The following is a 24,191-nucleotide window of genomic DNA, read 5'->3' on the forward strand; positions in this document are numbered from 1 at the left end:
CTCAGACCTCGTTTTTCACTAGGTGCAGCTAAAAGGTGATCGGTGTTTGAGGTCAAGCACTTGGTGATTGTGGCACTTGGCCACATGGCCAGTGATGAAAGGCGGGGATCTCCACTTGTCTGTTCATTGTTGCGCGTTTGATGTTACGTTGATCAGTCAGATTAAGAATTCGCAACAACAATGTCAATGTCTTCGACACTCAAAGCTGAATAAGCATGGCCCTAGTAGCAGCCCTCAACGACTGGAACCTCCCATCGACATCTGCCCAAGGTGAAAGGCAGTATGAACAGCTAGCTCATGTATGTTGTGTCTCACATTGTCATACTAAATGATTCGATTTGACACTTCTCACTCGTCGTAGGCGTTGAGAGTCGCTGGGGATTACCTCTATCCGAGGGATGTGACATCTTCAAGATCAGCAGTAAAGCCAAGTAAGTTCTGATCAGAACGACCAACTCAACGGAAGAAGCTGATAATCGGTGCTAGTCGAAACTCCAGATGTGACGACAGCTTTCCAAATTGCGTTGAGGGATGGTAGAGGTTCATCGTTATATTCTGAATTTCTGGGTGAGCTGTTTAATGCTTTCGTTTCTGTAGAAAGATCCAATAGCAATCAAGCTTACGCTGGGCTATCATGTCATTAGACGCTGTCGAAACACGGTTTTATCTTATCATACGTGATGTTCAAAGGTACATCGATCATCTGACCTTAGTTGAGGAAGAGGACGAACAAGTTGGACCAGTGATGATTGAGATGCTGGAGAGGTTGGCAGTCTGGCAGAGAGCTTGGGGCGTACCATTGAGGGCTTTCCACGAGTGAGTAGGTTAAGATTTGTTCCCTTCAAATAATCAATCCATATCCATGACACTGTGTCATATCTAAGAACTCTAGCTGATGTCCATTTACTTTCTTTTTCCATCTACAGCCCAAAACTTATAGGCACATTCACCCAGGTATTCCATTCCCTCCTCCATTCCACCCTATCTCCATTATTTCCAAAATACCTCTTATCATTCTTATCCGAGTCACTCGCATCCCTTCCCTCCCATTTACTTGATCCCCCATCTATGCCTCAGTTATTCCAAAGCGTTCCAGTAAACTACCACAAAGTCCCACCACCATCGCCCCATCTATCCAGATTGGGTATATTCCCTAGGTATTCCGGTACACTGAGCAAAGTGGCTTATAAGGAAATTGAGAAGATCGCAAGGGAAGAGGCAGAAAAGGGTTGGGATACCAGACGATTAACCAGGGCCAGACAGAGAGTTGGAGATGGTGTTGCTAATTGGTTGAGCGGGATGTTCGAGGGTGAGTAAGGCGTCTTTTCGTCCCGATGGCATAGGATGATCAGATGGGACAATCTTGGAGGATGACACAAGGGGAAAATCGAATTTTTTGAGGATGTGATGTATTGTCAACCCAAGTTTGAAGTGTGCTGATATCTATATGCCAAATCGCAGGGAACGAATCCGCACAAGCTGCTCTCAGACCGATGTTCTCGAGATTTGATTACTATCTTTGCAAATGCTTCTTCGATATCAGGTGAGCTACGTGTGTCAAGGTTTTCACTGGCAGCAGCTGATTTCTTGATTTTCAGGACCGATGAACTGTTCGATATAATTGTTGATTTCCCTGACTCCATGGCTGCCTTAGAAGATCTCAAGGTATGGTATCAGCTACCTAACTCTCATCCATCCTCAAGCTTACATTCTAATAAATAGGAATGCTTGTTCAAAGTTGACCAACGACTCGAATTAGTCAATAAGCTCAACGCGGCGTACGTATCATCCTATCCAGCTTATGAGCAAATTTGACGTGAAACGAATAAAGCTGACAGATCAATCACTTGTATATATATATAGCAACTTGAAACGTCTTTTACATCCTGGAGCAGAGACCAAACTAGTATTATCAATATACATATCCACTATCCGATCGTTAAGGATATTAGATCCACAAGGCGTATTGTTACATAAAGTGGCTACTCCCATCCGAAAACATCTAAGAGAACGATCAGATACGACCAAATGTATTGTCAGTGCCTTGGTGGAAGGTGAAGAGCTGGGCGACGAAAATGAGAATGCGGGATTGATAAGGGATGGTGCTGAAGATGGGATGGAGATTGAAGATTGGTCAGATCCTAAATGGGATCCTGAACCTGTTGATGCTGCTCCAGGTGGGTTAGCCGTTCTTCCCTGCGGATCTTGGTCTAGATACCGTCATCCGTTGAAGGAAGGCCGGATCCTGCCCGAGGCGAGGCGCAGTTCATGGACGGGAACTGTGTATGCTGATTTATCTCTTGATAACAACAGAATTCAGATCAGGTAAAGCAGGTGATATAGTCTCGACACTCGTTAGTATCTATCAAACTCGGGAGGTGATCGTCAAAGAACTCCAAGTATTGTTGGCGACCAGATTATTAGCTGTGAGAGATTACGATGCGGTGAAAGAGGTGAGCAAATGTCCTTAAATGGTATTGTAATATGCTAATGGCAGAAATGGGGTAGATTCGAATTATCGAATTATTGAAATTGCGATTCGGTGAACAAGCTCTACAGATCTGCGATGTCATGTTGAAAGATATGGCGGATTCGAAGAGGATAGATGATCATGTTCAAGGTGATATTCAGGTGAGCTAACTGTTTGTCTTTTTGGTCCCAAAAGTAGATCACATAGCTCATATGATTGTATATTGCTTAGTCAACTGTTCATCCTTTGGTCATATCCAAGATGTTCTGGCCGAATGTACCTGGAACTTCTTTATGTCTTCCACCAAAATTGTTCAGGTGAGTCGAACTGTATATATGTGATACCCTCTTTTGTGGAAAACTCCTCATCGTTTGAGTCATTCCGCTTCTTCTTTCATCTCTCTATAAACAGATAGTACTTCGATCGTCGTAAAGTCGTGGAAGGTCTAATGCTGACACCATTGTCGTTTGACTTCTTTCCAGAGCACAACAAGAATATGAATCTGCTTTCCATCATTTCAAACCCGACAAACACCTTCGATTCCTCCAATCTCTCGGTACGGTGCATATGTCCATCGAGCTGGAAGATCGAGTGGTCGAAGTGGAAGCGAACCCCATCCAAGCTTCCATCATTGAATTATTTGAAGCCCGAGATATATTGACTGTAGGAGAAATCAAGGAAAAATTGCAGATTATCGAGAAGTTGATCAAAGATGGGTTGGGGTGGTGGAAGGAAAAGGGTGTAGTGAGAGAGGAAGGAGACGGATGGAAGTTGTTGGAAATTGCCGAAGAGGAGGAGTAGGTTCAGGATCAAGGATATGAAGGATAACCATTCGAGTTGCGAGTAGTGCGTCTGAACACTGTCGATCCAAGCCTTCACGCCGTGACATTTGGAATGGATGGGTTATGAAGATGATGTATATGGTATCAATTTCCAGTACTAACATTTCACAGGTAACGATCCTTGATGTACGGTATGAACCTGACTAAAGGATTTCAGCCACGTTGAATCACTGATGATCTTATCTAAGAAAGAAAGTCTTATCGCTGAGATGGAAATCATTGACGAAGACTAGTTGGAATCATCTGTTTAGTCCGAATTGTAATTTCCCCGATATACCTGTCTGACTGTTACCCAGAATGACCTAACGATATCTCGCCAATCAGATCTCCCAGTCATATCGGTATCTGATCAGAGTGAAGCAGTACTGTACTGTGAGAAAATGATATAAAAGCACCAGTTTATAAGGATCATCGTGATTGGTTCCTCTTTCTTTTCTTTTCTTCAAGCTTGCTTCACCTTCAGCCTTCATTTTATAATACCAATTTTACGATTTACTTCAATCTCGCTGGTCGAGAACTATAATCACTTAGAACATATTCATATACTATAATTAATAGCTTTATAATACTCTTCTTCAAATCTTAATTGTATCTCGACTTTTAGCATATTTTCTTCCAATCTCGCAACGAACAACAAGGCATCATGAAATTCTCTACCACCCCAATCCTCCTTACTTCCCTCGCCCTCTCCTCAACAGCAACGTTCGGTGCGCCCCTTCCTCCAGTCCCTAACTCCAACTTCAACGGTAATGCTGGGTTGGACGTCGGAACAAACTCCCAACTCAGATCACCTAATCCCAACTCTGGTACAGATGAATATAAAGATTCGCCTAGACCTGGTGGTGGAGGGGACGCTTCGCCTTTACTTGGTATAGGGGTGAATACATTGGGTTTGAACGTCGATTTAGCCAATTATCGAAATACCAATCGGGCCGTGGATACGAATGGTGGACTGGGATTGGACGTCAATCTTGGTGGAAGAGGTGCAGGGGGGTTGATAGGTATTGGAGGGATGGGAAGACCAAGTGAGTGAGATATTGACTTTTTCAACTGGCGTATCAAATAAAAAAAAATTGAGGATACTGCACAGGTCTACCTGAAGTTTTGTAGGATATATACGAGGATCGACGGATGCTAATTATGTTATACGCTACATTTAGATAAGAGACAACTCCCCTCCATCCCCTCGCCTTCCAATCCCCTTATCCCATCCAACGCCGATCTACCCATCCCCACTTCCGTACCTATGGTTCCCCAAGCTGCTAAATCCGGAGGGGACATCACCGGCTTACCTCAAAGTGTGACTATACAAGCCTTCGGTCAATCTGGTAATACCCCAGGGGGAGTGACTGGTCAAGCTACAGGATTACTCGGTGGATTACCCTTAGTAGGTGGTGTATTAGGTGGTGGTGGTGGTAATCCCATTCAAGGTCTTACGGGAACTGTAGGCGGCTTGACGAATGGTTTACCTCTTCAAGGATTGACCGATACACTTGGTGGATTGACAAATAGATTGCCATTACAAGGATTGACGGGGATCATTGGGGGTTTGACTAATGGATCACCCATACAGGGATTAGTAGGAGGATTGACTTCTGTTTCGCCACTTCAAGGTATCACTGGTGCAGTCGGCGGTCTGACAAACGGACTTCCTCTTCAAGGTATAACTGGGACAGTCAACGGGTTGACCAATGGTCTTCCTATTCAAGGTCTCACCGATACGGTTGGAAGTCTTACCGGTGGACTTCCATTACAAGGTCTGACTGGTACAATCAATGGGTTGACTGCTGGATTACCTTTTCAAAGAGTTACGTCGACAGTTGGAGGATTCACCAAAGGTCTACCTGTACAAGATCTTACGTCCACGGTACAAGGGTTGACTTCCAATGGACCACTATCGGGAGTTGCTCAACCCATCAATGGATTAGTCGGATCATTAGATACTAGCAATCCCACAGGTGTGGTCAATGACCTCTCTCAGGATGTTAGTGGTACAGCCGCTGGCTCGACACTAGGCAATATCGTTCAATCGCTCGGATCTAATACCTATCTGTTATCCACTGGACAAATCCTCAAACTTGCTTCTGATGTATCTACCACTACTGGAACGTCCCCTGCCACGGCACCAGTCTTAAACGGTCTGAGAACAATCGAAATAGAGGGAAAGATGTATATCATCAATCCACTCGGACAGCTAGTTGGCACACTCACTTCACCAAGTTCGACAGTAGGATTATATAGTGACCCATCTTCTTCTACGAGTTATGATGGTAGTGTCAATCAACAGGATAACGGAGATGACAACGATACGGATGGATGGAATGGTCCTTATCCCTCAGTACTTCCTCTAGCTTCTCAACCCGATGCTATAGATCTAGTGGCTCAATCGATGAAAGGATATGAACCTCCTAAACCCTATCTTTCTTCATCCACATCCACACCATCCGCAGTGGACGGCGCTACTCAATTGGGAACTGATATCGATACTGAGTCATTATCTCAAGTTATCCCTCAACCTGATAGAACATGGGGACAAATGACCGGATCAAGATTGACTACTTCTCTTCCTATCCCCATACCGACTGATCCCATCACCGCTATAGCCACAGCTACGCCGACCTTGGCATCTACCATCACCTCGACTGCTACCGCTACGCTTACACCTGCCGAAGGATGGGGTGAGTGGGTCACAGGTGTACCCACCGCTTTACCCACTGCGTATGGCAACTCGAATGGAGATTGGAATGATGGTGCGGTAGGAAGCGAGATGGTCCCTCAGACCAGTAGTGGGTTGGCTTAGTTGATGTTTCACTAGAATAGATATATGTAGTTTACGATTATGAGTTATGACAATGATCAATAATGTATGCATTTTATATGATAGATGCTTAATAGCTAATAGCCACGGGGACTCCATTCCTGAGGTACGGTATTTGGTATGTGCACGCACTCTCGACTAATTAGACACGTTCCTTATTCCCTATAACATACTGGAATAAAGCATGATCCACTTTTTCATGTTCCTTCCCATTCTCCCCCTTCTCATCATACCTCGCATCACCATCCCACCATGAGGATCACATTCCCCAACCCACTCGGACCGCCCATAACGGTCGATACCGCCTACCTCGATTCTTTACGGGGTAACGGACTGATATCGAGTCTTCAACGTCGACCTCATTTCAAATTGCTAGCTTTCATATTACTCGTAGCTTTGTTGTTCACCGTCCATCCCCGACCCCCCTTCCCACCTTCCTATGCTGTCGAGTGGAGGCAGGAGGCGAGTCTGCCCCAGATCAAAAATGATATAGGTGTAGGAGAAGGGAAGAATGGAAGATATGTCAAGTGAGTTGTGGAGCTTCATTGAGCGTAAGTTGGATGTTGGCTGATGATGAGATAGGTTTGATGTACCGAGAGGGACTGGTGAGTATATCATCTTACAGCATAGGAGCTAGATCTGATAACTTTCTTTCAATGATCATCATTAGGATTCAATCATCAGGTGAGTCTCTTCGTTTCATGCTATCTTATCTGCTAGTGCCGTAGCTGATGCCCGCAACGCCCGCTATTCAGTTACAAAGGGTATTGTACGTGCCTTTGTCTTTGTCCTGCTACATGGTCAGAGCGAAGAGCTAACGAGTATGTCGGCTTGTTGGTAGACTACAACATCACTTGGCCGTGTTGGGAAATAGATCATTGGCTTTTGAACCTTACGTAGAGGATGATACGGTGAGTGTCTGTGCACTGGACTCTTTGTCGTCTGATACAGAGGCAGACTATAGCTTATAGATGTTATGTGTGACTCTAGTACCTCCCATTCGTGGTATCCCACTGGCCATGGCGTTCAGCGAGAATACCTCTTTCAGCATATATATCAACTGTGATATCTGGATTCGAGAGGTTATATAAATCGCCTAGAGCTGTACCGTATGTTCCTCCTATATCCATTCAAGGAAGAATACTGTCATCTTTGCTGATTCAACGTTCAGTGCTCATTACTACCGAAATGTCTGTCCGTCGTACAAAGAACAACTACACAATATACGAAATGATCTCCACCCCGATGGTGATTTGGAACTGGTAGCGGATGGTCAATCTAGGATACATCAGATTCAAGTTTTGTTAGCAGGGAGTGAACAGAGTTGTGTTAGGATAACAGGTGAACCATTTGATGATGAGTGAGTGTGGTGTGAAACCGATATCAGTGTAATTTTGACTGGCGTGGTCGTTCTCTGTTCGACAATATTCACTCCGCGATGCTTTTCTGTTCTCTTCGATTTTATGATTATTTACGTTGACTGACTCATGTTCTAGCTTCTTCGACTCGACCGCTTCGCTGGACTTGTACGATACCTTTGTGAAATCCCCCGTGATGAAGCACTTTACCTTCTCTCCCACTGTCCTAGCCATCATAAATCGCGCTTTACACTCCCTCGCACCTGAATCTTCACCTTACGATCTATCCGCCGTGAGCCATTCGACGAGCACCGAACCGCATAAGACGACTGTATGGAAACATATCTTGGCGATGCATCTGAGGAGGAGTAAGAACTGGGAGCAGGTATGTAATGAGAAAGGTGAACGTGCAGCGTGAGTTTATCTCTCTCTCTCTCTCTCAGTCCTTTCTGTCATATCGTGCATTGTGTGAAGATATCGATAGTTGTACACATGAGAATATTGATACATTTACTTATCGATCATTGCAGCCCCTTCGTTTCATTCAATAAACTTCCCAAACTCCCAGGGAACGAAAACGTCCCCCCACCTTCTTCAATGGTAGAAGCGACCCGTATGGGGTTATACAGAGCGAAATGTCTACCTGCGACTCTCGACATAATAGCCCGTGCGAGACGAATGAGGAAGAACCACCCTTTGTTGAGATCAGTGTATATACTGACAGACGCAGATGATGATTGGATAAACGAAATTAGGATGTGGTTACAATCTGAAGGATGGGATAATGTCTGGATAGGGAAGTATGACATATACCCCGAATGGCAGGATAAGGAAGTCGGAGTGGCGGTTGATATGGAGATTGCCAGAAGAGCAGGAGTGTTTGTTGGGAATGGGGTGAGTAGATTCTACCATGCTTAGTAGAGGGAGAGGATGTTGACGTTTCCTCTACTGTATGGGTTTAGTTCTCAACGACCAGCTCGAATATAGTCTTACTAAGATCGAGAGATGGTATACATCCTGATTTGACACAGTTCTGGTAATCATAACTTATTTGTACAAATAAATGAAGTGAAGTGAAATTAAAACAGGGAGGATTTGAGTTGATTTATGGGATCATCTTGGCTTTTTTATCTCAGGTAGTGATACTGTACAATAAGTATAGATAGATACACAAATACACATATGCACTACAGGGCTTACAAGTGAAATTGACACCAGTACCAAAGCTTTCGATTGTACATTTTATTTTTCACTTGACATGTACAAATTTAGATATTTCGCTTCCATTCCAACTTATTGTTTTCCATTATTTATTTACTTACTTTACAACTTTACTTCACAATATATAATTTTGTACGGCAAGCTACAATACCAATCACTATACACGGGGTACTTGTACCGAGAGTGAAATCATTTTGATACCTCTGGCCAAATCTGCTTGATGAAATCCTCAACATCGTCTAAAAGTATTTCTGGACCTTCTAGAGCTGCAAAATGACCACCCTATAGACGAACGGATCAGCATCAAACTGTGATGGATCCTTTGGTCTGACCAAATTTGTGATAAGACACAGTACTCACCGCTTTATGCTCCCTGCTCCATACTAAATTATGAGCCGTCTTAACCCAATGTACAGGTATGGGTGAGATTTCTTTAGGGAAGTAACTATATCCCGTTGGTTTATGTTGATATTCTTTATCGGCTGTGTGAACATTTCTTTTAGATCCGAATCCCTGTTTTTCAAATTGAATGATCGTATAAGTAAATTCGACAGTTCAACAATCAGCGAGGATCAATTGAATTAGTTGTTTTCTTGTTCAACAGGAAACAGGAGATAAGTATATAGTGAAAGAATACTCACATATCTATAACTGAAGATACAGCTAGGGAAAGTATCGGTGAACCAATAAAGACTTATAAAAGTCAATATCGTATCCAAACTTGGAGTTTCATCTGACCATTCGACGAATTTCTCTCCTATCCAACATAACAGACTGATAGGGTTTGAACCTAGTACGAGCCCGATCGTAGATGGACGAGTGGCATGTTCGAGGTTGTAGCCCAATTTTTGCATCCACTCGAGGAATTCGGGTACACCCCACGTTTGGGGATGTTCGGGAGTACCTGGTGGTGCCGGTTTGATGATTCGCATGTTTAGGTGGATCGCTGGGTGGATGGAGAAGATCAGCTTCATTATATCGATGGTCCCACAATCCACAATCCCATCTCCCACGCCATGCGACCTACCTCCTCACTCACCTTTACAACCCTCATGACTTCTACCCAATTCATTGGTAATGTGACTCCCTACATCCCCGCCCTGTGCGATATATACATCTCCTAGCCCAAGTCCCTGTAGGACTTGGTCATAGAGGTACCCGACATCTTTGATCGCAAACTCGCGGTCGTTAGGTGTCGACGAGGAGAATAAGTATCCCGGTGTAGAGGGGAAAATGAGGTGGTAGCTGGATAGGATAGCCAGGAAAGGAAGAATTAGTCATCCCATTCATATGTCGATATCGATCGCTCATCTCCTGTCAACGGACACTCACGGTAGTTCATCCTCTGAATACTTCGCTCTGATAACCTCCATCAAACCCAGAAACTCGATGTACGCTCCAGGCCATCCGTGACTGAGTATGATTGGAATAGCATCTTTCCTCTTGGAGAATAACGCTGCGAAATGGATCTTGTATTCTAGTCCATCGGAATTCTTGACCGTAGCTTTGAAAGCCGGTTGAGCGTTTATACGTGATTCTTGCTTTCGCCTAAAAATACCATCCAGACCGTATGATATTGGTTAGTTACTGAGGCGGTGTGAGTGAGAAGAAGTGAGATGAAACATACCAATCGTACTCCTCCAACCAATACTTCCTAGTATCCTCTAACCACTTCCTACTGACTCCAAAACCTTTCTCCTCAGCATCAATATTCTCATAAGTCTCTTTAGGCAATCTCGATAATTTGATCAGAGTCTTGAGTTCCTCGATATCCTTATCTGGGATTGAGATGGTGAAAGGCTCGAGGGGGATCGTAGGTTTGAATGGGGGGGTGGAGTAAGACATGGTGGAGGAGGGTCAATGGTCCAGGTTGTTTGACTTGTTTTTACACTTGTCTTATGAATTCTTATCAATTGTTATATACCAGTATCGGGTCATCTATCTGCTTATTCAGCAGAGGACATGTGATATGACGTCATCTCCTATCCCGTCAGTCAAGATATCATCATGATAAGAGCGAGATGAGATGAGATGGGGATGCATGTGAGGTGCAACTCTCCCTCGATGGTAGAAGATGATACAGAGATGAGCCCCTTGTGGTGGCCATTCAGAGACGATGAGATCATGCAGATCAGATCCATGTTATTCATCATGATGCGAGCAATCATGTATGATTATGGGATCTGATTTAAGGGGTGAGGCGATAACCACGTGTAAAGGTACTAACCCTTCCTTTCCCGTTTTAACGAGTGATCGATCTGTTTGATCCAGTGCCCCGCTCGATCAAACGTCATCAACCAAGACGCGATCGATCAATGATCAAAAAACACAGATCTGTACGGTTGGTGGCTTATATCGAAAGCATTCATTTGCACCAGTGTGAGACAGCCCAAACTCATCGCAGTCGATCATTCGACCGGTACTCGTATGTTTTATGCAAGATACAAATGTCATCATGCACCTGTATATAAGTGATTTCTAAAGCAAAATACATCGATACATCGTTGCAATCATACAAAATCGTCAATCCTTTCACAATCGATTTCACAGCAGTCTTGACTTACCAGCATGATCACCAAGCCTGAAGTAAAAATGAACGGGCATCAGCCTCAGGCCAGAGAGATAGTCATAATTGGAGCAGGTCTGATTGGCGTTTCCACGGCATACTACCTCTCGAAACATCTAGACTTACATCCAGAAAGTAAGATTACATTGGTAGAAGAGGAGAACGTAGGTACGGGAAGTAGTGGGTATGCAAGTGGGTTGTTGATAAAAGAAGAAGGTTATGGTGAGTCGAAAAGGACTCGAATGGTATATCGTCGCAACGAGCAAATTGTGCTAAGAATGGAATACTAGAAATGTCAATGACTGGGTATGACCTTTATCGAAGTTTGGCAAAAGATTTTGGAGGAGATTTGAAATGGGGATACAAAGCCATAGATTTATATGTGAGTTGGCTGATTCAAGGAGTACGTGAATGGTATCATCTCCAACAACTGATTATATGGACGGTATGGATCGTGCCATATGAATTTATATAGGATGCCAACCTCGATGTATCTTCATCTTCTTCATTTACGACCTCACACTCCTTCCTCCCACCTTCCACCTCTATACATCATCGATCTCTTCCAACAGCCATCTGTCAACCATCCGACTTCACAAGACACTTGTGCGGATTATTCCTTACGCACCCTGGAGCGTCGTTGATGATCGCTAGAGCAACCTCTCTTACTTTCTTTCCTCCGTCATCGAATGGCAAGCCAAAGGAAAGGGATGAAGGCAGTGTTGGTGGGTGTGGGAAAGCGAGGAGAAGGATAAATGGTATAAATATAGTCCAAATTATCAACGGAGTAGAGGAGATTGTTCATCTCAAAGCAGATACCATAATCGTCTCTACTGGAATCAAAACTCCAATGTTGTTGAAGACATTATTGGGCGAGAAGACACAAACGATGACCAAGGAGATTGGGCAGAAGGAATGGAAAGGATTAGTGATCAAACCTAAAGAAAGACCCAAACCATGTGCGGTGAGAATCAGCCAAGATGAAGCGGAAGGGGAAGCGATGGTGGTAGTGAGAGACGATGGTACAGTATATATGTGAGTTTGGTATTTTATTATCATTTACACGTTTCTACATATTAACATAACATTTTATTATCTTCGTAAAAGATCACGTCCCCTGTCATCTCCATCATCCTCTAATAACAAAGATAAATCAAATCTGATCACATATGTCGAATCGCTCTCTCCCAAATTCGCTTCTTCTAACGGTACACTCATCCTCTCCCAATCGAAATGGTCGTCCCCTACCACACCCGATGATCAACCGCTGATAGAAGATCTTTCCCTGATACCTGGAGGAATAGATGGTTTATGGGTTGGTTCAGGGTAAGTGAACCCCTTTTCCCAGTCCTACTTTTCGTGCTGTAAGTTATGACTTTGAGCTTACAGTGTTACTGATGAGACAGTGGAAATACAACTCAAGGTGAGAATCACTCCATCTCGGGTTTAGATGACAAGCTATAAAACTGATTTATCATTTTCCATTTTTATTGATATAGGTCCGGCGATAGGTCTAAATTTAGCTTCTAGAATATTAGACGGTAATACATGATAGACGAAATACAGTGCAAGTACGGTGCGATATCACACGATGTATGTTGGTATACAGATGTTTTTAGGATATAAGATGGGTCACCAGAGTTGTAATGTGTAGATTATTTCAGATGCATGACACCTAGCACGAACATGATAATATTCAATCTGGATATATACGGCTAGGTCAGAAAAGGGCAGATATTCTATAGTCCGAAGATGACTATTACAGTCTTGGACAGATGTGTCAAGTAGAGGGTGCTGGAAGAAATCTGACATAAACACCAGAATGACGTGACGGAAGGATTATACTTATTCTTCGATTAACAAATTCAAATGGGATACAAATGACAACTAACAGATAGATCCAAAACGGAATGGAAATAGTGGATAGAACTGATGACACCAACGTACAATTCAATCAAATCGACACACCCCTCACATGATCACACACCCCCTACCTCCACCCTCTCCATCACCCTCTCCCTCCCAAACCCCATCCAAATCCATCATTCCCGTTACAGCAGTCCCACCAGACGATGTAGAAACGGGGCTACTCGACCACCAACTATTCTTTCTTTCTTTCTTCTCCTTCTCCTTATCTTTCTCAATCACTCCTTCATCATTTGCATGTTGTACCTTATCCAGGTCATTTCTTATCTCCCTCCAATCCCGGGGTATCGTCGTATTCCTCCACCCCTGGAAACTCTTGACCGTCGTTTTCCCTCCCTCCGAGGATAGTTCCTTAGTTTGGTATTCGAACGGAGTAAAAGCCCATCCCTCATATCCTACTCTCGTCCTAGTGTTCTTCAATAACTTGTCCAGTTCAGAGGTGGTGATGGATCTGCAGTCGATGACTGATATGTTCCCTTTGGGATGGTATTTTAGGAATGTACGTAGGACAGAGTTATCTGCGGGAGTGTTCTATAAAATGATTAAACAAGAACGAGTCAGCTACATACTCCATTCTGCAATGCTAATCGATACATTCAACAGGACGATCCAGGATTGGAGTGTTTGGAACGAGCCAATTGTGTTTCTCACTCACATCAATTTCCAAAACTCCCAAATTCCCACAACTCCTAATCAACCTACACAACCCCTCACTAGTTACATCCTTACTCCCACCAATTCTCAACTCTTTCAGATTCTTCCCAACAGTCTCGTCCGTCTCATCCGACCTATACCTCGAAAGTACATCCAGGACTCTATCGGTGATCCCACCATGCGTACCAGTCTGATCTAAATCAATCTTCTCAATCTTAGGAATAGTCTTGAGGAACTTTACTAAATCTAATTCAGAATCATCATGATTGTCCTTGAACATCTCAGATAAATTTGCCAATTCCAAGAATCTCAATTGAGGTAGATATCCAGCTAGATGCACTAAGAATTCTCCTTTTAAGGCTGTACATCCAGATAAGTTAAGATGCGTGATCGAGCTCTTTCTACCGACTTCTTGATGTGCCAGAGCGAACTTTTCAAAGCCGTCGTCGAATAAGTGCGTACATCCTTGAGCATCCAGTACTTCCAAACTAATTAACGTTTTCGCTAAGAGTGGTAAGAGATCCGATGCGTGTCGTCCATACGATTTCAGTCCCCCGAACCTCAATGCCTTCAATTTAGATGCTTGAACGTCGTCCATCGCATTAACGAGGAAGATAATGTCGCCCAAAGTCAAATCCTTACATCTTGATATATCTAGATATTCAAGCTGACGAGTTGACCTTGCGATGGTACGTATCACTTCTGAAGAACAAGCTTGGACAGCTTTGAGGTTGATGAATTTCAAACCTGGTGAGCCAAGGATGATCGAGCAAATATCAGAGGGACTCAATCTGTTGGCACCTCTTAAGTCCAATACCCGAAGGTTCGGTAGCCATACGGTCAAGCTGTCAGAGCGGGGGCTAGGTGTCCAGTCGAATGGTGACAAGGAAGGTATAAGAGCCGATCCCTTCAGCCGATTCAAGCCTCTGAGGTCCATTATCGTGATGAATGGCAGAGAGGAGGAGAGGATTCTCTTGAGTGTGTTCGGGTGTAGGACATGGGCGTAAGGGCTGAGTTCAAGGGATGACCATAATTGACCATCGAGGCAGAGTTGTTGCCAGCTTTTAGATACCTATAAATCTCGATCAGCAATGTTCGGGGATAGGCATCACTCACCCTACTAAGCTTGATCAATTCCCTTCGACCTCCTGTCTCTCCGCTCCATCTTTTGATACCCCCTTCTGCCTTGTACACCTCTACAAGCGTTTTCATGACCAGCAATCTGAGTTCTCGTGGCAATACGGTATCGAAATAATTGGTCTTCTCCTCTATCCCAATCCCCGACTCGTCTCCCATCAGATCAGCTGCGGTGGTATCGAGGAGGGGCATAGAAGTCGCACGGGTTCGGGTGATTCGCACCGGATGGGTATAGGAAGAGTCATTCGCGATATTTGACTGATGAGTCGGAACTTCAGTGCTATTTGAGACATATTTGCAGATAGCTTGGGCAGGAGTTGTGAATTGATCGAGCTGAGCCACTCCATCGATAGAGAAGTGTCGAGTACGAGCTGACGCAGGGAACACAGCGCTAGGAGGATGAGCGAAATCTCGGACTGTAATTTCATGATGGCCGATGTGATGAGGGAGTTGGTGGGAAGGTTGTGCTTGTTTACTGAATGTGGGACTATGGGACGCAGAGGTTACATGAGTCGATCTGACGGAGGTGGACGACGGAGCGCGCGATATAGTCAAGAGAGATTTGAGTCGAGATTTTCTAGGTCTTATCGCTACCGTGTTATTGATACTGGAAGAAGGGGTGATACCGTTCGCATCAAGTAGGGAAGAGGGACTACTCAAGGTTGAGTCTCCATCATCTTCTTTCGATCTGCGTAAACTTCTTAAAGAGCTCTTGGATCTTTCGAGCTTTCTCCTTACCACTGCTTTCAATTTGGATCGACGGCTTGCAGTTGTGGCATCGGAATGTTCGACGGTCCCGTCTGTTGAGATACTAAGCCGACTAGCATCGGGTTCCGACAAATCGACATTGGTGGACGATGTAGGAGATAGCGTTGAGATTGGTTGAACATTATTGGGAGAATGGTCGCTGAGCTGAATGGAAGGTTCGAGCTGGGGAGATGTGCCATTCGTGAACAATGATTGATGTTCTTCAACGAATGAAGGGTTGATGTGCCCATCTTGTGGTATTGTCTCTGGTGAAGACGAGATCAGGGCGCTGCCGAAGCCATAACTATTTTGACGATGTCGACTGATTGTCAGCGCATCGGTAGCTGATTCGACTACTGCGGATGGTTTGTATGATCCGGCTTGGTGACCATTAAGTACACCTAGGATCGAGGACGTTTGAGGTGTTTGGAGATGAGGGAACGAGTCGGACGATGAGGTCGTAAGGATTGTGTCTGATCGTTCTCTGGGCGAGTATGCGGTCGGTGTCTGCGGGCTGGATATTGGGATTGCATTGATTGGTGAAGAGGTCATCTTGTCTGCGTGTTCCTCCTATTAGATTATATGGAAAAGGAGACTAGGGATTGATGGAGGATCGAAAAGGTGATACAGTGATAATATGATAACTCGATACACAGATTGGGAGGAGAACGTTACAATAAGGCTATAAAATGAAGTAGGGTGATAGAGTGGCTTTACGTATGGTTGACCAGCAATTGATTTGGCAACGATGATGATGATGGGCTGAAGGCGAGGATCGTGAGAAAAGGTGGTAATACAAACAGGTTTGATGGTGAAAACAACAGACGAATCAGAGAATACAACGTATATAGCGATGAAGAAGGAAGTGGTAGATGATGATCACTTTACATTGGAGTGATTGGTACTCAAATATATCCTCTGGATGATGATATGATGATATGACGGGAGAAAGAAAACACTGAATGAGGGTGAGATGGGATGGCGAATAGTATAGAGATGTCTTATCACCTGCTAGCGTGCATGTACTGAGTTACTGTGGGGTCTCCACATCGGAGATAGACCAGATCTCATTTCAAGGGTAGGATACAACCATCCATTTCCCTAGGAGATAACAGATTGTGGCAACAGATCGATAGATCAGAGGATGGTGCAGTTACTACCTTCTTCCTCTTCTGCATTCTCAGTACCAGTCGTCTCATCATCAGCCTGGGGAGGATCAAGAAGCCTGGCATCAGCATGTCTAAACACCAAATTGGAAGCTTCTTGACACTCACCCTGGTATCTCTCACACCGATGCTGAAAGGTAGTATAGTCCCTTTAGGCTGATAATCAGGCAAAGACGATTGCACATCAAATGGATGGGGCTTCATAGTGACCAAGATCTCATTCTCTCCAATTGAAAATCTCCTGGAGGCTTCCTCAAGCCTTTCTATAATTGGTACAATACCTTCGATATCGGGTTGACCATCTTGGGTATATCTGAAAGAGGCTATATCTCCAATCCGGATGAACATACCGTCGAACAATTCGTATCGATCGTAGCCTATACCTTGCTTACCTGACGAGCCTTCTAGCTCGAGAGGTAAATTGTCTGTGTATCCTTGTTCCGAGAGGGAACAACCCTTCGTGACGCTGAAGCACATGCTCCAACTTCCGGTGCTGGTATAAAGAAACGACTCAGAGTCAGTCAGCTGATAGAACAACTCCTAACATACATTTACTTACTTGATATCGGTTGATCCCTTCGATGTATCAGTCATGGTGTTTTAATTAGTCGTATATCTGTCCGAAATAAAGCTCAATGAAGCATCAATGAAACAATGAGCAAGGTATGTATCAGAAAGTGTTCCTCAAATGATTACGACTCGAGGTTGAGAACTTTGATGATATATACATGTAAATTCGAAGGCCGACAACAGGTAAAAAAAAAGAGGACATGCAATGCGGATGAAAGGATTTGCAAGAAGTCATGACTGCACATCGTGATACACTTATATATCATACAGCACACACTAGTCAAAGGAAGAGAGGAATGGGGTAAGTGTACCGATTCGATTCGATTTGATTTCATTTTGGTCAACTACAATTCAGTCTCCGGATCTTCGAATGAGATAGAGGGAGTTTGTACTTGACTAGGTGCCAATCTAGGAGAAAAGAGTCTCCCAAAATATCCCGATTCAACCTCCTTGTGTTTCTCCTCTTTCTTTTGATCTTCAGGTTGAGGAATAACGCGAGATTCAAAAGTCATGTGATCCGAACTGTAAGGTTCCTTCCATACTTTCAAACTCACTTGAGACCCTTCGGGTAACACAATGTAAGTAGGCACATCTGTAGCTGTTCCCCTGATCGTGGGGACTGCTCGAGTAGATGAGGAAGATGAAGAAGCGTTCTCATCAGGTGTACCGACTTCTGTACTTGCATTACTATCTTTGTCCTTTTCCCTGTCAATAGGCCAAAAGATCCAATTAAATGTATCTCCTTTTCGTACAAATGTTCCATCCTCTGTAATCTGTCGAGTATTGGGGTAAATAGGATAAGTAACTTAGCGATTCGAGGTTTGACAGTAGAAGTCAATTTGGTTACTTCCAATTTCATCATGTACGCATTTCCTGAGGTGTTTGCAGGACTATAACATCGGTGCAGCATGAGAACAATCATGGATCATAATTGAAGCATACAGGGGTCAATTACTTCGTTACTGCAAATAATCTATGTCGATACTGTATACTCACCTAGTGGACTTCGTATCAAGGATAGAATCAGTCGTATGACAAGTAGATTTCTTCCCACCAGATTGAGAAGCTTGATGAGACGATCGTCTGAACATGGTGGAACAGGTATTACAGTATACTGTATGTTTAAATCAATGGTGGCAAAGAATGCTACCGTAGAAGATTTTACGATCTTTTAAGTAAGGGATTTATACCATATCATGCTTTGCGCTCACAAATGACGGAGTTTCTGTCAGGGTGGAATAGGTGACAAAGGAGGAGAGAGGGTTCATCAAAGGATCGAAGGTCGAATGATGGGTTAGTAAGATTCCAGGATTAGAGATTGGGCATATTGCCTTCTATGTCTCGCTCTACCTAGTCAGATCGAAATTCTAATTAGGCCAGACTCAGCCCGCAGCCGACTGATTCGTCAGAAGACATCGGTTCGGATCTTACCAGCTCCACATCGTTGGCCACTTTAAATTATCAGCACTTCAATTAAGAAAGCCTTGCTCAGTTCGTACTCTGCGCCTTCTCCTCTTCATGATGGAATCGCAAATATCTTCAGCTTTACTTTTTGTTGTCATCATGTCACGTCCTCATATCCGATGAACTAAGTGAATCGTTCGAATAGTGTGTGTAAATGCATGCAAGTATGTATCTTCTGATTTATCATTACAATCCGCCTTTCGCACCCCTTCTAGCCATCTATGAAATTTAATGAACACATCAGCTTCATCTCCACTTGTATCCTCTCAGAGAGAGATTGCGACACTAGGTGATATCGAGAAAGAAGATGTACTCACCTCAACGACTTTCCACCCGCCCGTCAATTCATTCTCCAACTCCTTCTCCACCCTAGTGATTACCATAGCATATCTACATTGTTCCACATCCCTCTCTGATCCTACAATCACTTCACCCGTTTTAGCCGATCTGAACAGAAGTTGCTCTTGAGTAGCGAAAGTTATGACGAATACAGGTACGTTGTTTTCGAGCATTTTACCTGATGATACCTATTGACGTTGAAAAACATATCACATCGAATATTAGCAATACATTGGCTTGTCAGATTTCAAATCGAGGTGAATAAACAAGTTATAAAGTATAGTCGAACTCACATCAACATGCTTTATGTCCAAGATCTTACTATCCGATACCAAACCCTGCTTGATATATTGACCCATAGTCGCCCACAGTACATTGAAAGTAGCTTCTCCACACCACTGTTTCAAACTTTCCCTATCCGCACTCAAATAAGCATCTACCACTTCAGGTACGATATATTCTCTCAGTTCTCCAGTCCAACTATCCATCCTGAACGAGGGGTCAATCTCTTTCATTGCTTTTATCACTTGAGCAGTCTCGTTCTCTTCGAATAATGATCCTACTTTCGACCCGACCGTTCGAAGGGCACTAATGAATGGTGAATCTGATTCGTAGTATGTTTCCAACCATCGCTGGTAAGTTGGCGATTCTTTGATGAAACCGAATCGAGAGACTGGCTCGGGTCGGTCGGAGAGTACTAGGGCTTCACCGGCTCTATAAGGTTGAGATAAAGAGATCAGTAAGTTTATGCTCAAGACACATTCTGATAGATGTAGGTGTATTATCTGCCAAAGGAGAAACGCCCACTCACTCTGGATTCTCCTCAACCTTCTTAACGACCTTCTTTCCAGCTTTCGCAGCTCTGATGGCTCTCAATTCCCTCTTTTTCCTTCTCGCCTCTTTCTCCTCATACCCTCCATACCTACTGCTCATACCAGTAGTATCATCAAACGCATCTTCTATCGACTCAGCTATAACCTGATACGTCTTGGTATCCCTGATAGGCTGGGTAGCGCTCGTAGCTGCCGAAACGAACCTCGATGTCGCAGCTGAGATGGCTTTGAGGACTTCCGAGTCTCGAAGAGCATGTTGAACAGCATCATGTACTGATATACCAGCTTTTTGGAGGTCGCCTACTGCAGCTTGAATTCGGGAATTGTTCTTGATCAAGTTGGTGATCTGCAGACAGACATGACAAATGATGTCAGATTAATCGTCATTACTATAACAGACACAGAGTATCATAGATCATGGAATGGATGTACCCACCCTTGTCTTCTCATATAGATCTCTAGCCCTCTTCATAGCAGCACTATCCGCCATCTTGTCTACATCACCCTGTAACTGTTTAACATTATCTTGCCATCCTTTATTCTTCTCTATCTCCTCTTTCAGCACTTGGGTAAACACCTTCCAAGGCGATTGAGGAGGAGCATTATCTTCAGGTGGTGGGCGTTTTTTCTGATTCTCTTTCGATTGCTGTTTGGCTTCTTCCAGTAATCGAGAAGAGGTGGAGAGCGGTCGAAGGGAGAGGGGAAGGGTGGCGGAGCGAGTTGATACTCTAGGACGAAGGATGGGCTGTTGCTGGAGTTTTAATGCTCGAAGGAACACAGGACGGGATCGCATCTTAACGTTGCTTTTTGGATGTGTACAGGTATTAGTATCTGCTACCGATTTGAGGTTGTTGTGTTTGTTTTCAACTTTTCCATGTGTTATATATAGAGATTTGGAGAGGTGAGATGAGGATGGATACTTTTTTCTTCGGCTACAATCTGATGGATTCCGTCCAAGAGTGTAAAATGGAGGGAACACACAAGTTTCACCTCGATCTATTCAAGTTACCCCGCATACACCCACCCATTCACGTCTGTATCCGTGTGGATGCACTTTCAACGTGTCCGCCTGCCCAGAATCAAGTACCAAATATTCTAGAGCTCTGACTCCAGATCATACCATAGCCTCTGAGCAGGAGAGACACAATGTCAGAAGACGCCGAGCGAAAAGCCAAAGCAGATCGAGCCAAAAAGCTTGTGAGTCACATCTACGGTCTGTCCTTCTTTCTTCGCTTGGCAAGATAGAGTCAATTGCTGATGGTGATGATGGTGGTACTGATGGAATGCAGCTTGCTCAAAGACAGAAAAAGAAGAAAGCAGAAGCTGCTGGAGCTTCACCTGCTGCCACTCCCGGATCACCCGCCTCTACTTTGGCCGATCACGCTAATGTACCTTCAGCAAGGACCAGTCTGAGCTTGGATGATACTGCCAGAACGGAAGTATTGGGAGATGTAAAGCCGGGGGATAACGATGTTAAGGCTGAGAGGGATAAATCGACGGAAGAAGGGAAGGACGGAAAGGTGAGACCCGAGGACGGTGATCAGGATAAGGTGGATAAGGTGAATCAGGAAGAAGAGAAACCTGCAGCCGAGCAAGAACCATCCGAAGAGAAAGGCAGTAAAAAGAAGAAAAGGAAAGCGAAGAAATCGAAAGATCAGGCTCAAGAGGAGGAGGAGGATCAGGAGGAAAAGAAAGCAGAAGAGGACGAAGAAGATACCCCCTCTGCTGCCCAACCTACACCTGAAGGCTCAACAAATGCTATACAGCCCGAAATTACATCAACCCGACCTACCGAAACATCACCAGCGCCAGCTGCTCAGACAGGAACTCTACCACCCAAATCACCTACCGACCCCACCTCCGAACTGCGCGAAACGATCTCTCTCCTCATTCTCGAGCGATCAGATCTGCAAAACCAGCTCGCGTCCCTTCAGACGCAGCTGACAGCTGCCAAGGGAGACTCCCAACTATTAGCAGAAGGCAGGACGCTGATATCCAAGTTGGAGGAAGAGAAGTCCTCCTTGGAGTCGAGAGTTGGTGAAATGCAGGTGGAAGTGGGGAAAGTATCATCGTTAGAAGAGGAGTTGCAGCGGATTAGTAAAGAGGTAGACGGTTTGAGGAATGAGAGAGATGAGCTGAGTCAAGAAAAGAATAGATTGGAAAGTGAAATGAAAGATTTAAGCGAAAAGGAAAAAGACAGGATAGAGGAGTTGGAAAAATCTCTGGAGAGGGAGAGAGCAAGGGAAAGTGGGTTGGAGAATGAAGTGGGAAGATTAAGACAGGTGAGTCCGAGGTTTACTCTCAGTGCGAAAATGGGCTAATGACCATTGATCTTGGTTTACCCAGAGTAACTCTGAACTCACCACGAATCTTGAGAAGAACACCAATGACCTCGAAAGACTGAAATCAAGTTCAACATTATCCAATAAGGAATTAGAAGATCTGAGATCCGCTCATAAGATATTGGAAGAGCAGCATCACAGTCTATCATCAGAACATGACACTTTGAAATCGACACATGACGAACTATCGACCACACATCAAACCCTACAAAGCACTCATGGAGATACATCCAAAACAATCAAAACTCTCGAAGAGTCTCTATCATCTATGAAGAGTGAGTTGGAGTCGACGAAAAGTAAATTAACGACAGCGACTAAGAAAGGAGAAACCAGCGAGAAGAAGAAATTTGCATTACAAAAAGAGAATGACGAGTTGGTGAGGCAATTACAGGAAGTAAGGGATAAAGTGGTAGAAGCGATGGAGGAGAAGGCTACGATGGCGTCTGCGGTGGAAAGTTGGGAGACGAAAAGTAAGAATTGGGAAAAGAACAAGTCGGAGTTGGAAGCTAGAGTGGAAGAAGGCAAGGTGAGTCAGCGTTTTTGGATGGAACGGGTTCAGCTGATGACGATCTGGGTTCATGGATCTAGGAATTACACGATCAAGTAACATCACTTGCAGAGGAGAACAGATCTAAAGATGAGAAAATTGTTGAATTAGAAAGTAAATTGAGCGAAATACAGACCGAATCCAAGGGTTTACAAGATAGTTTAGCGGAACGTGATCAAACGATAGCTAAGAATGAACTATCAATATCGGAGAAAGACAAGATAGTTGAAAAGCAGACGGGTACAATCGAATTCAATGAATCGACATTAGAGAAAGCTCAATCGGATATCAAGAGATTGGAAGGCGAAGTGGAATCATTGAAAGAGGAACTCAAGAGCACCAAGAATTCGTTGGAGACTTCGCAAAGCCAGAAAGTCGAATCATCTTCGACCAACAATGTAGAACAAGGAGATACAACGTCCTCAGCATCAGTATCGAGGGAATTAGAAATATCATCATTAACGTCTAAAATACGTCAATTGGAAAATCAATTATACGATTCAGAAAATGATAAACATAATTTACAAAAGAATTTAACGGATTTGAATTTAGATTATCAGAAGATTAAAAAAGAATATGATAATCTATCGACATCTAGTCCAAGAGGTAAAGGAGGATATTTCTTATCGCCGAAAGATGAATATCCATCTTCACCTAGACGAATACCTTCTTCTTCCGGGAACGCAGGACCCTCGGCGGTAGATGCAATTTTACCTGCTAGTGTAAGACATAAAAGACAGGTATCGTTGAATGCTTTAAAAGCAAGGATGGATTATCAGATCGTTCAAACCCCAAGCAAGTTATCGACATTTAATGAAGATTCACAAGAGAATGATATTGATGGAGTACAGCAGAAGCAAACTCAAAAGCAGATAAGAAAGAAACATCAACAATTTGGGGATGAGATTATGTTCTGTTGTCCTGCTTGCGAAGGTGATTTGATCACTCTATAAGATCAGATTCGGTGCGGAAAAGTATGAAAAAGATAAGATTGTTTCACTTGTATACTACTTTTTAATCATTCAATCAATATAGATTTTAGCATTACATATACAATATACCTAACATTATACATATTCTCTGTGATATCTGGATCCATGCATGCATTTCCATTGTGTATCATCGTACGTATCTGTAGTAATCTAACATTAGTCTATTTGATCAAATGATTTTTTAAGGTCATTCCAAGAT

General features: G+C 43.7%; 10 protein-coding genes across 10 annotated transcripts; 5 read left to right on the plus strand and 5 right to left on the minus strand.

Annotated features, from left to right (window-relative positions):
• Positions 1-215: 215 nt before the first annotated feature.
• I203_105294 (uncharacterized protein) lies at positions 216-3,271 on the plus strand (the record flags this gene model as incomplete). The annotated part of the gene is made up of 13 exons (XM_019144462.1): positions 216-299; positions 362-431; positions 487-567; positions 645-816; positions 927-1,309; positions 1,462-1,543; positions 1,599-1,665; positions 1,723-1,778; positions 1,864-2,177; positions 2,314-2,453; positions 2,509-2,631; positions 2,702-2,787; positions 2,953-3,271. 13 exons carry the CDS (start codon positions 216-218, stop codon positions 3,269-3,271), a joined length of 1,977 nt encoding a protein of 658 aa, XP_019005797.1.
• A 684-nt stretch (positions 3,272-3,955) lies between these two features.
• I203_105295 (uncharacterized protein) lies at positions 3,956-6,112 on the plus strand (the record flags this gene model as incomplete). The annotated part of the gene is made up of 2 exons (XM_019144463.1): positions 3,956-4,337; positions 4,473-6,112. The coding sequence occupies 2 exons, from the start codon at positions 3,956-3,958 to the stop codon at positions 6,110-6,112; spliced, it is 2,022 nt and encodes a 673-aa protein (XP_019005798.1).
• Positions 6,113-6,382: 270 nt separating this feature from the next.
• Positions 6,383-8,528, plus strand: I203_105296 (uncharacterized protein; the record flags this gene model as incomplete). Its single annotated transcript, XM_019144464.1, has 10 exons — positions 6,383-6,657; positions 6,713-6,735; positions 6,801-6,814; positions 6,886-6,899; positions 6,972-7,041; positions 7,121-7,239; positions 7,302-7,490; positions 7,627-7,902; positions 8,019-8,382; positions 8,451-8,528. 10 exons carry the CDS (start codon positions 6,383-6,385, stop codon positions 8,526-8,528), a joined length of 1,422 nt encoding a protein of 473 aa, XP_019005799.1.
• Positions 8,529-8,898: 370 nt separating this feature from the next.
• On the minus strand, positions 8,899-10,554 carry I203_105297 (uncharacterized protein; the record flags this gene model as incomplete). The annotated part of the gene is made up of 6 exons (XM_019144465.1): positions 8,899-8,991; positions 9,070-9,222; positions 9,351-9,655; positions 9,749-9,954; positions 10,042-10,257; positions 10,337-10,554. The coding sequence occupies 6 exons, from the start codon at positions 10,552-10,554 to the stop codon at positions 8,899-8,901; spliced, it is 1,191 nt and encodes a 396-aa protein (XP_019005800.1).
• Positions 10,555-11,277: 723 nt separating this feature from the next.
• On the plus strand, positions 11,278-12,827 carry I203_105298 (uncharacterized protein; the record flags this gene model as incomplete). The annotated part of the gene is made up of 6 exons (XM_019144466.1): positions 11,278-11,497; positions 11,566-11,657; positions 11,751-12,310; positions 12,383-12,601; positions 12,682-12,698; positions 12,775-12,827. The coding sequence occupies 6 exons, from the start codon at positions 11,278-11,280 to the stop codon at positions 12,825-12,827; spliced, it is 1,161 nt and encodes a 386-aa protein (XP_019005801.1).
• A 419-nt stretch (positions 12,828-13,246) lies between these two features.
• On the minus strand, positions 13,247-16,291 carry I203_105299 (uncharacterized protein; the record flags this gene model as incomplete). Its single annotated transcript, XM_019144467.1, has 3 exons — positions 13,247-13,732; positions 13,857-14,927; positions 14,972-16,291. The coding sequence occupies 3 exons, from the start codon at positions 16,289-16,291 to the stop codon at positions 13,247-13,249; spliced, it is 2,877 nt and encodes a 958-aa protein (XP_019005802.1).
• Positions 16,292-16,876: 585 nt separating this feature from the next.
• Positions 16,877-17,499, minus strand: I203_105300 (uncharacterized protein; the record flags this gene model as incomplete). Its single annotated transcript, XM_019144468.1, has 3 exons — positions 16,877-16,945; positions 17,014-17,398; positions 17,465-17,499. The coding sequence occupies 3 exons, from the start codon at positions 17,497-17,499 to the stop codon at positions 16,877-16,879; spliced, it is 489 nt and encodes a 162-aa protein (XP_019005803.1).
• A 320-nt stretch (positions 17,500-17,819) lies between these two features.
• On the minus strand, positions 17,820-18,566 carry I203_105301 (uncharacterized protein; the record flags this gene model as incomplete). The annotated part of the gene is made up of 3 exons (XM_019144469.1): positions 17,820-18,180; positions 18,228-18,365; positions 18,472-18,566. 3 exons carry the CDS (start codon positions 18,564-18,566, stop codon positions 17,820-17,822), a joined length of 594 nt encoding a protein of 197 aa, XP_019005804.1.
• Positions 18,567-19,125: 559 nt separating this feature from the next.
• Positions 19,126-20,904, minus strand: I203_105302 (uncharacterized protein; the record flags this gene model as incomplete). The annotated part of the gene is made up of 5 exons (XM_019144470.1): positions 19,126-19,158; positions 19,257-19,466; positions 19,572-19,992; positions 20,090-20,457; positions 20,548-20,904. The coding sequence occupies 5 exons, from the start codon at positions 20,902-20,904 to the stop codon at positions 19,126-19,128; spliced, it is 1,389 nt and encodes a 462-aa protein (XP_019005805.1).
• A 353-nt stretch (positions 20,905-21,257) lies between these two features.
• On the plus strand, positions 21,258-23,953 carry I203_105303 (uncharacterized protein; the record flags this gene model as incomplete). Its single annotated transcript, XM_019144471.1, has 4 exons — positions 21,258-21,308; positions 21,401-22,393; positions 22,458-22,979; positions 23,042-23,953. The coding sequence occupies 4 exons, from the start codon at positions 21,258-21,260 to the stop codon at positions 23,951-23,953; spliced, it is 2,478 nt and encodes an 825-aa protein (XP_019005806.1).
• Positions 23,954-24,191: the final 238 nt, after the last annotated feature.

Source organism: Kwoniella mangroviensis, assembly GCF_000507465.2.
Source record: "Kwoniella mangroviensis CBS 8507 chromosome 1 map unlocalized Ctg02, whole genome shotgun sequence".
NCBI classification, from domain to species: domain Eukaryota; kingdom Fungi; phylum Basidiomycota; class Tremellomycetes; order Tremellales; family Cryptococcaceae; genus Kwoniella; species Kwoniella mangrovensis.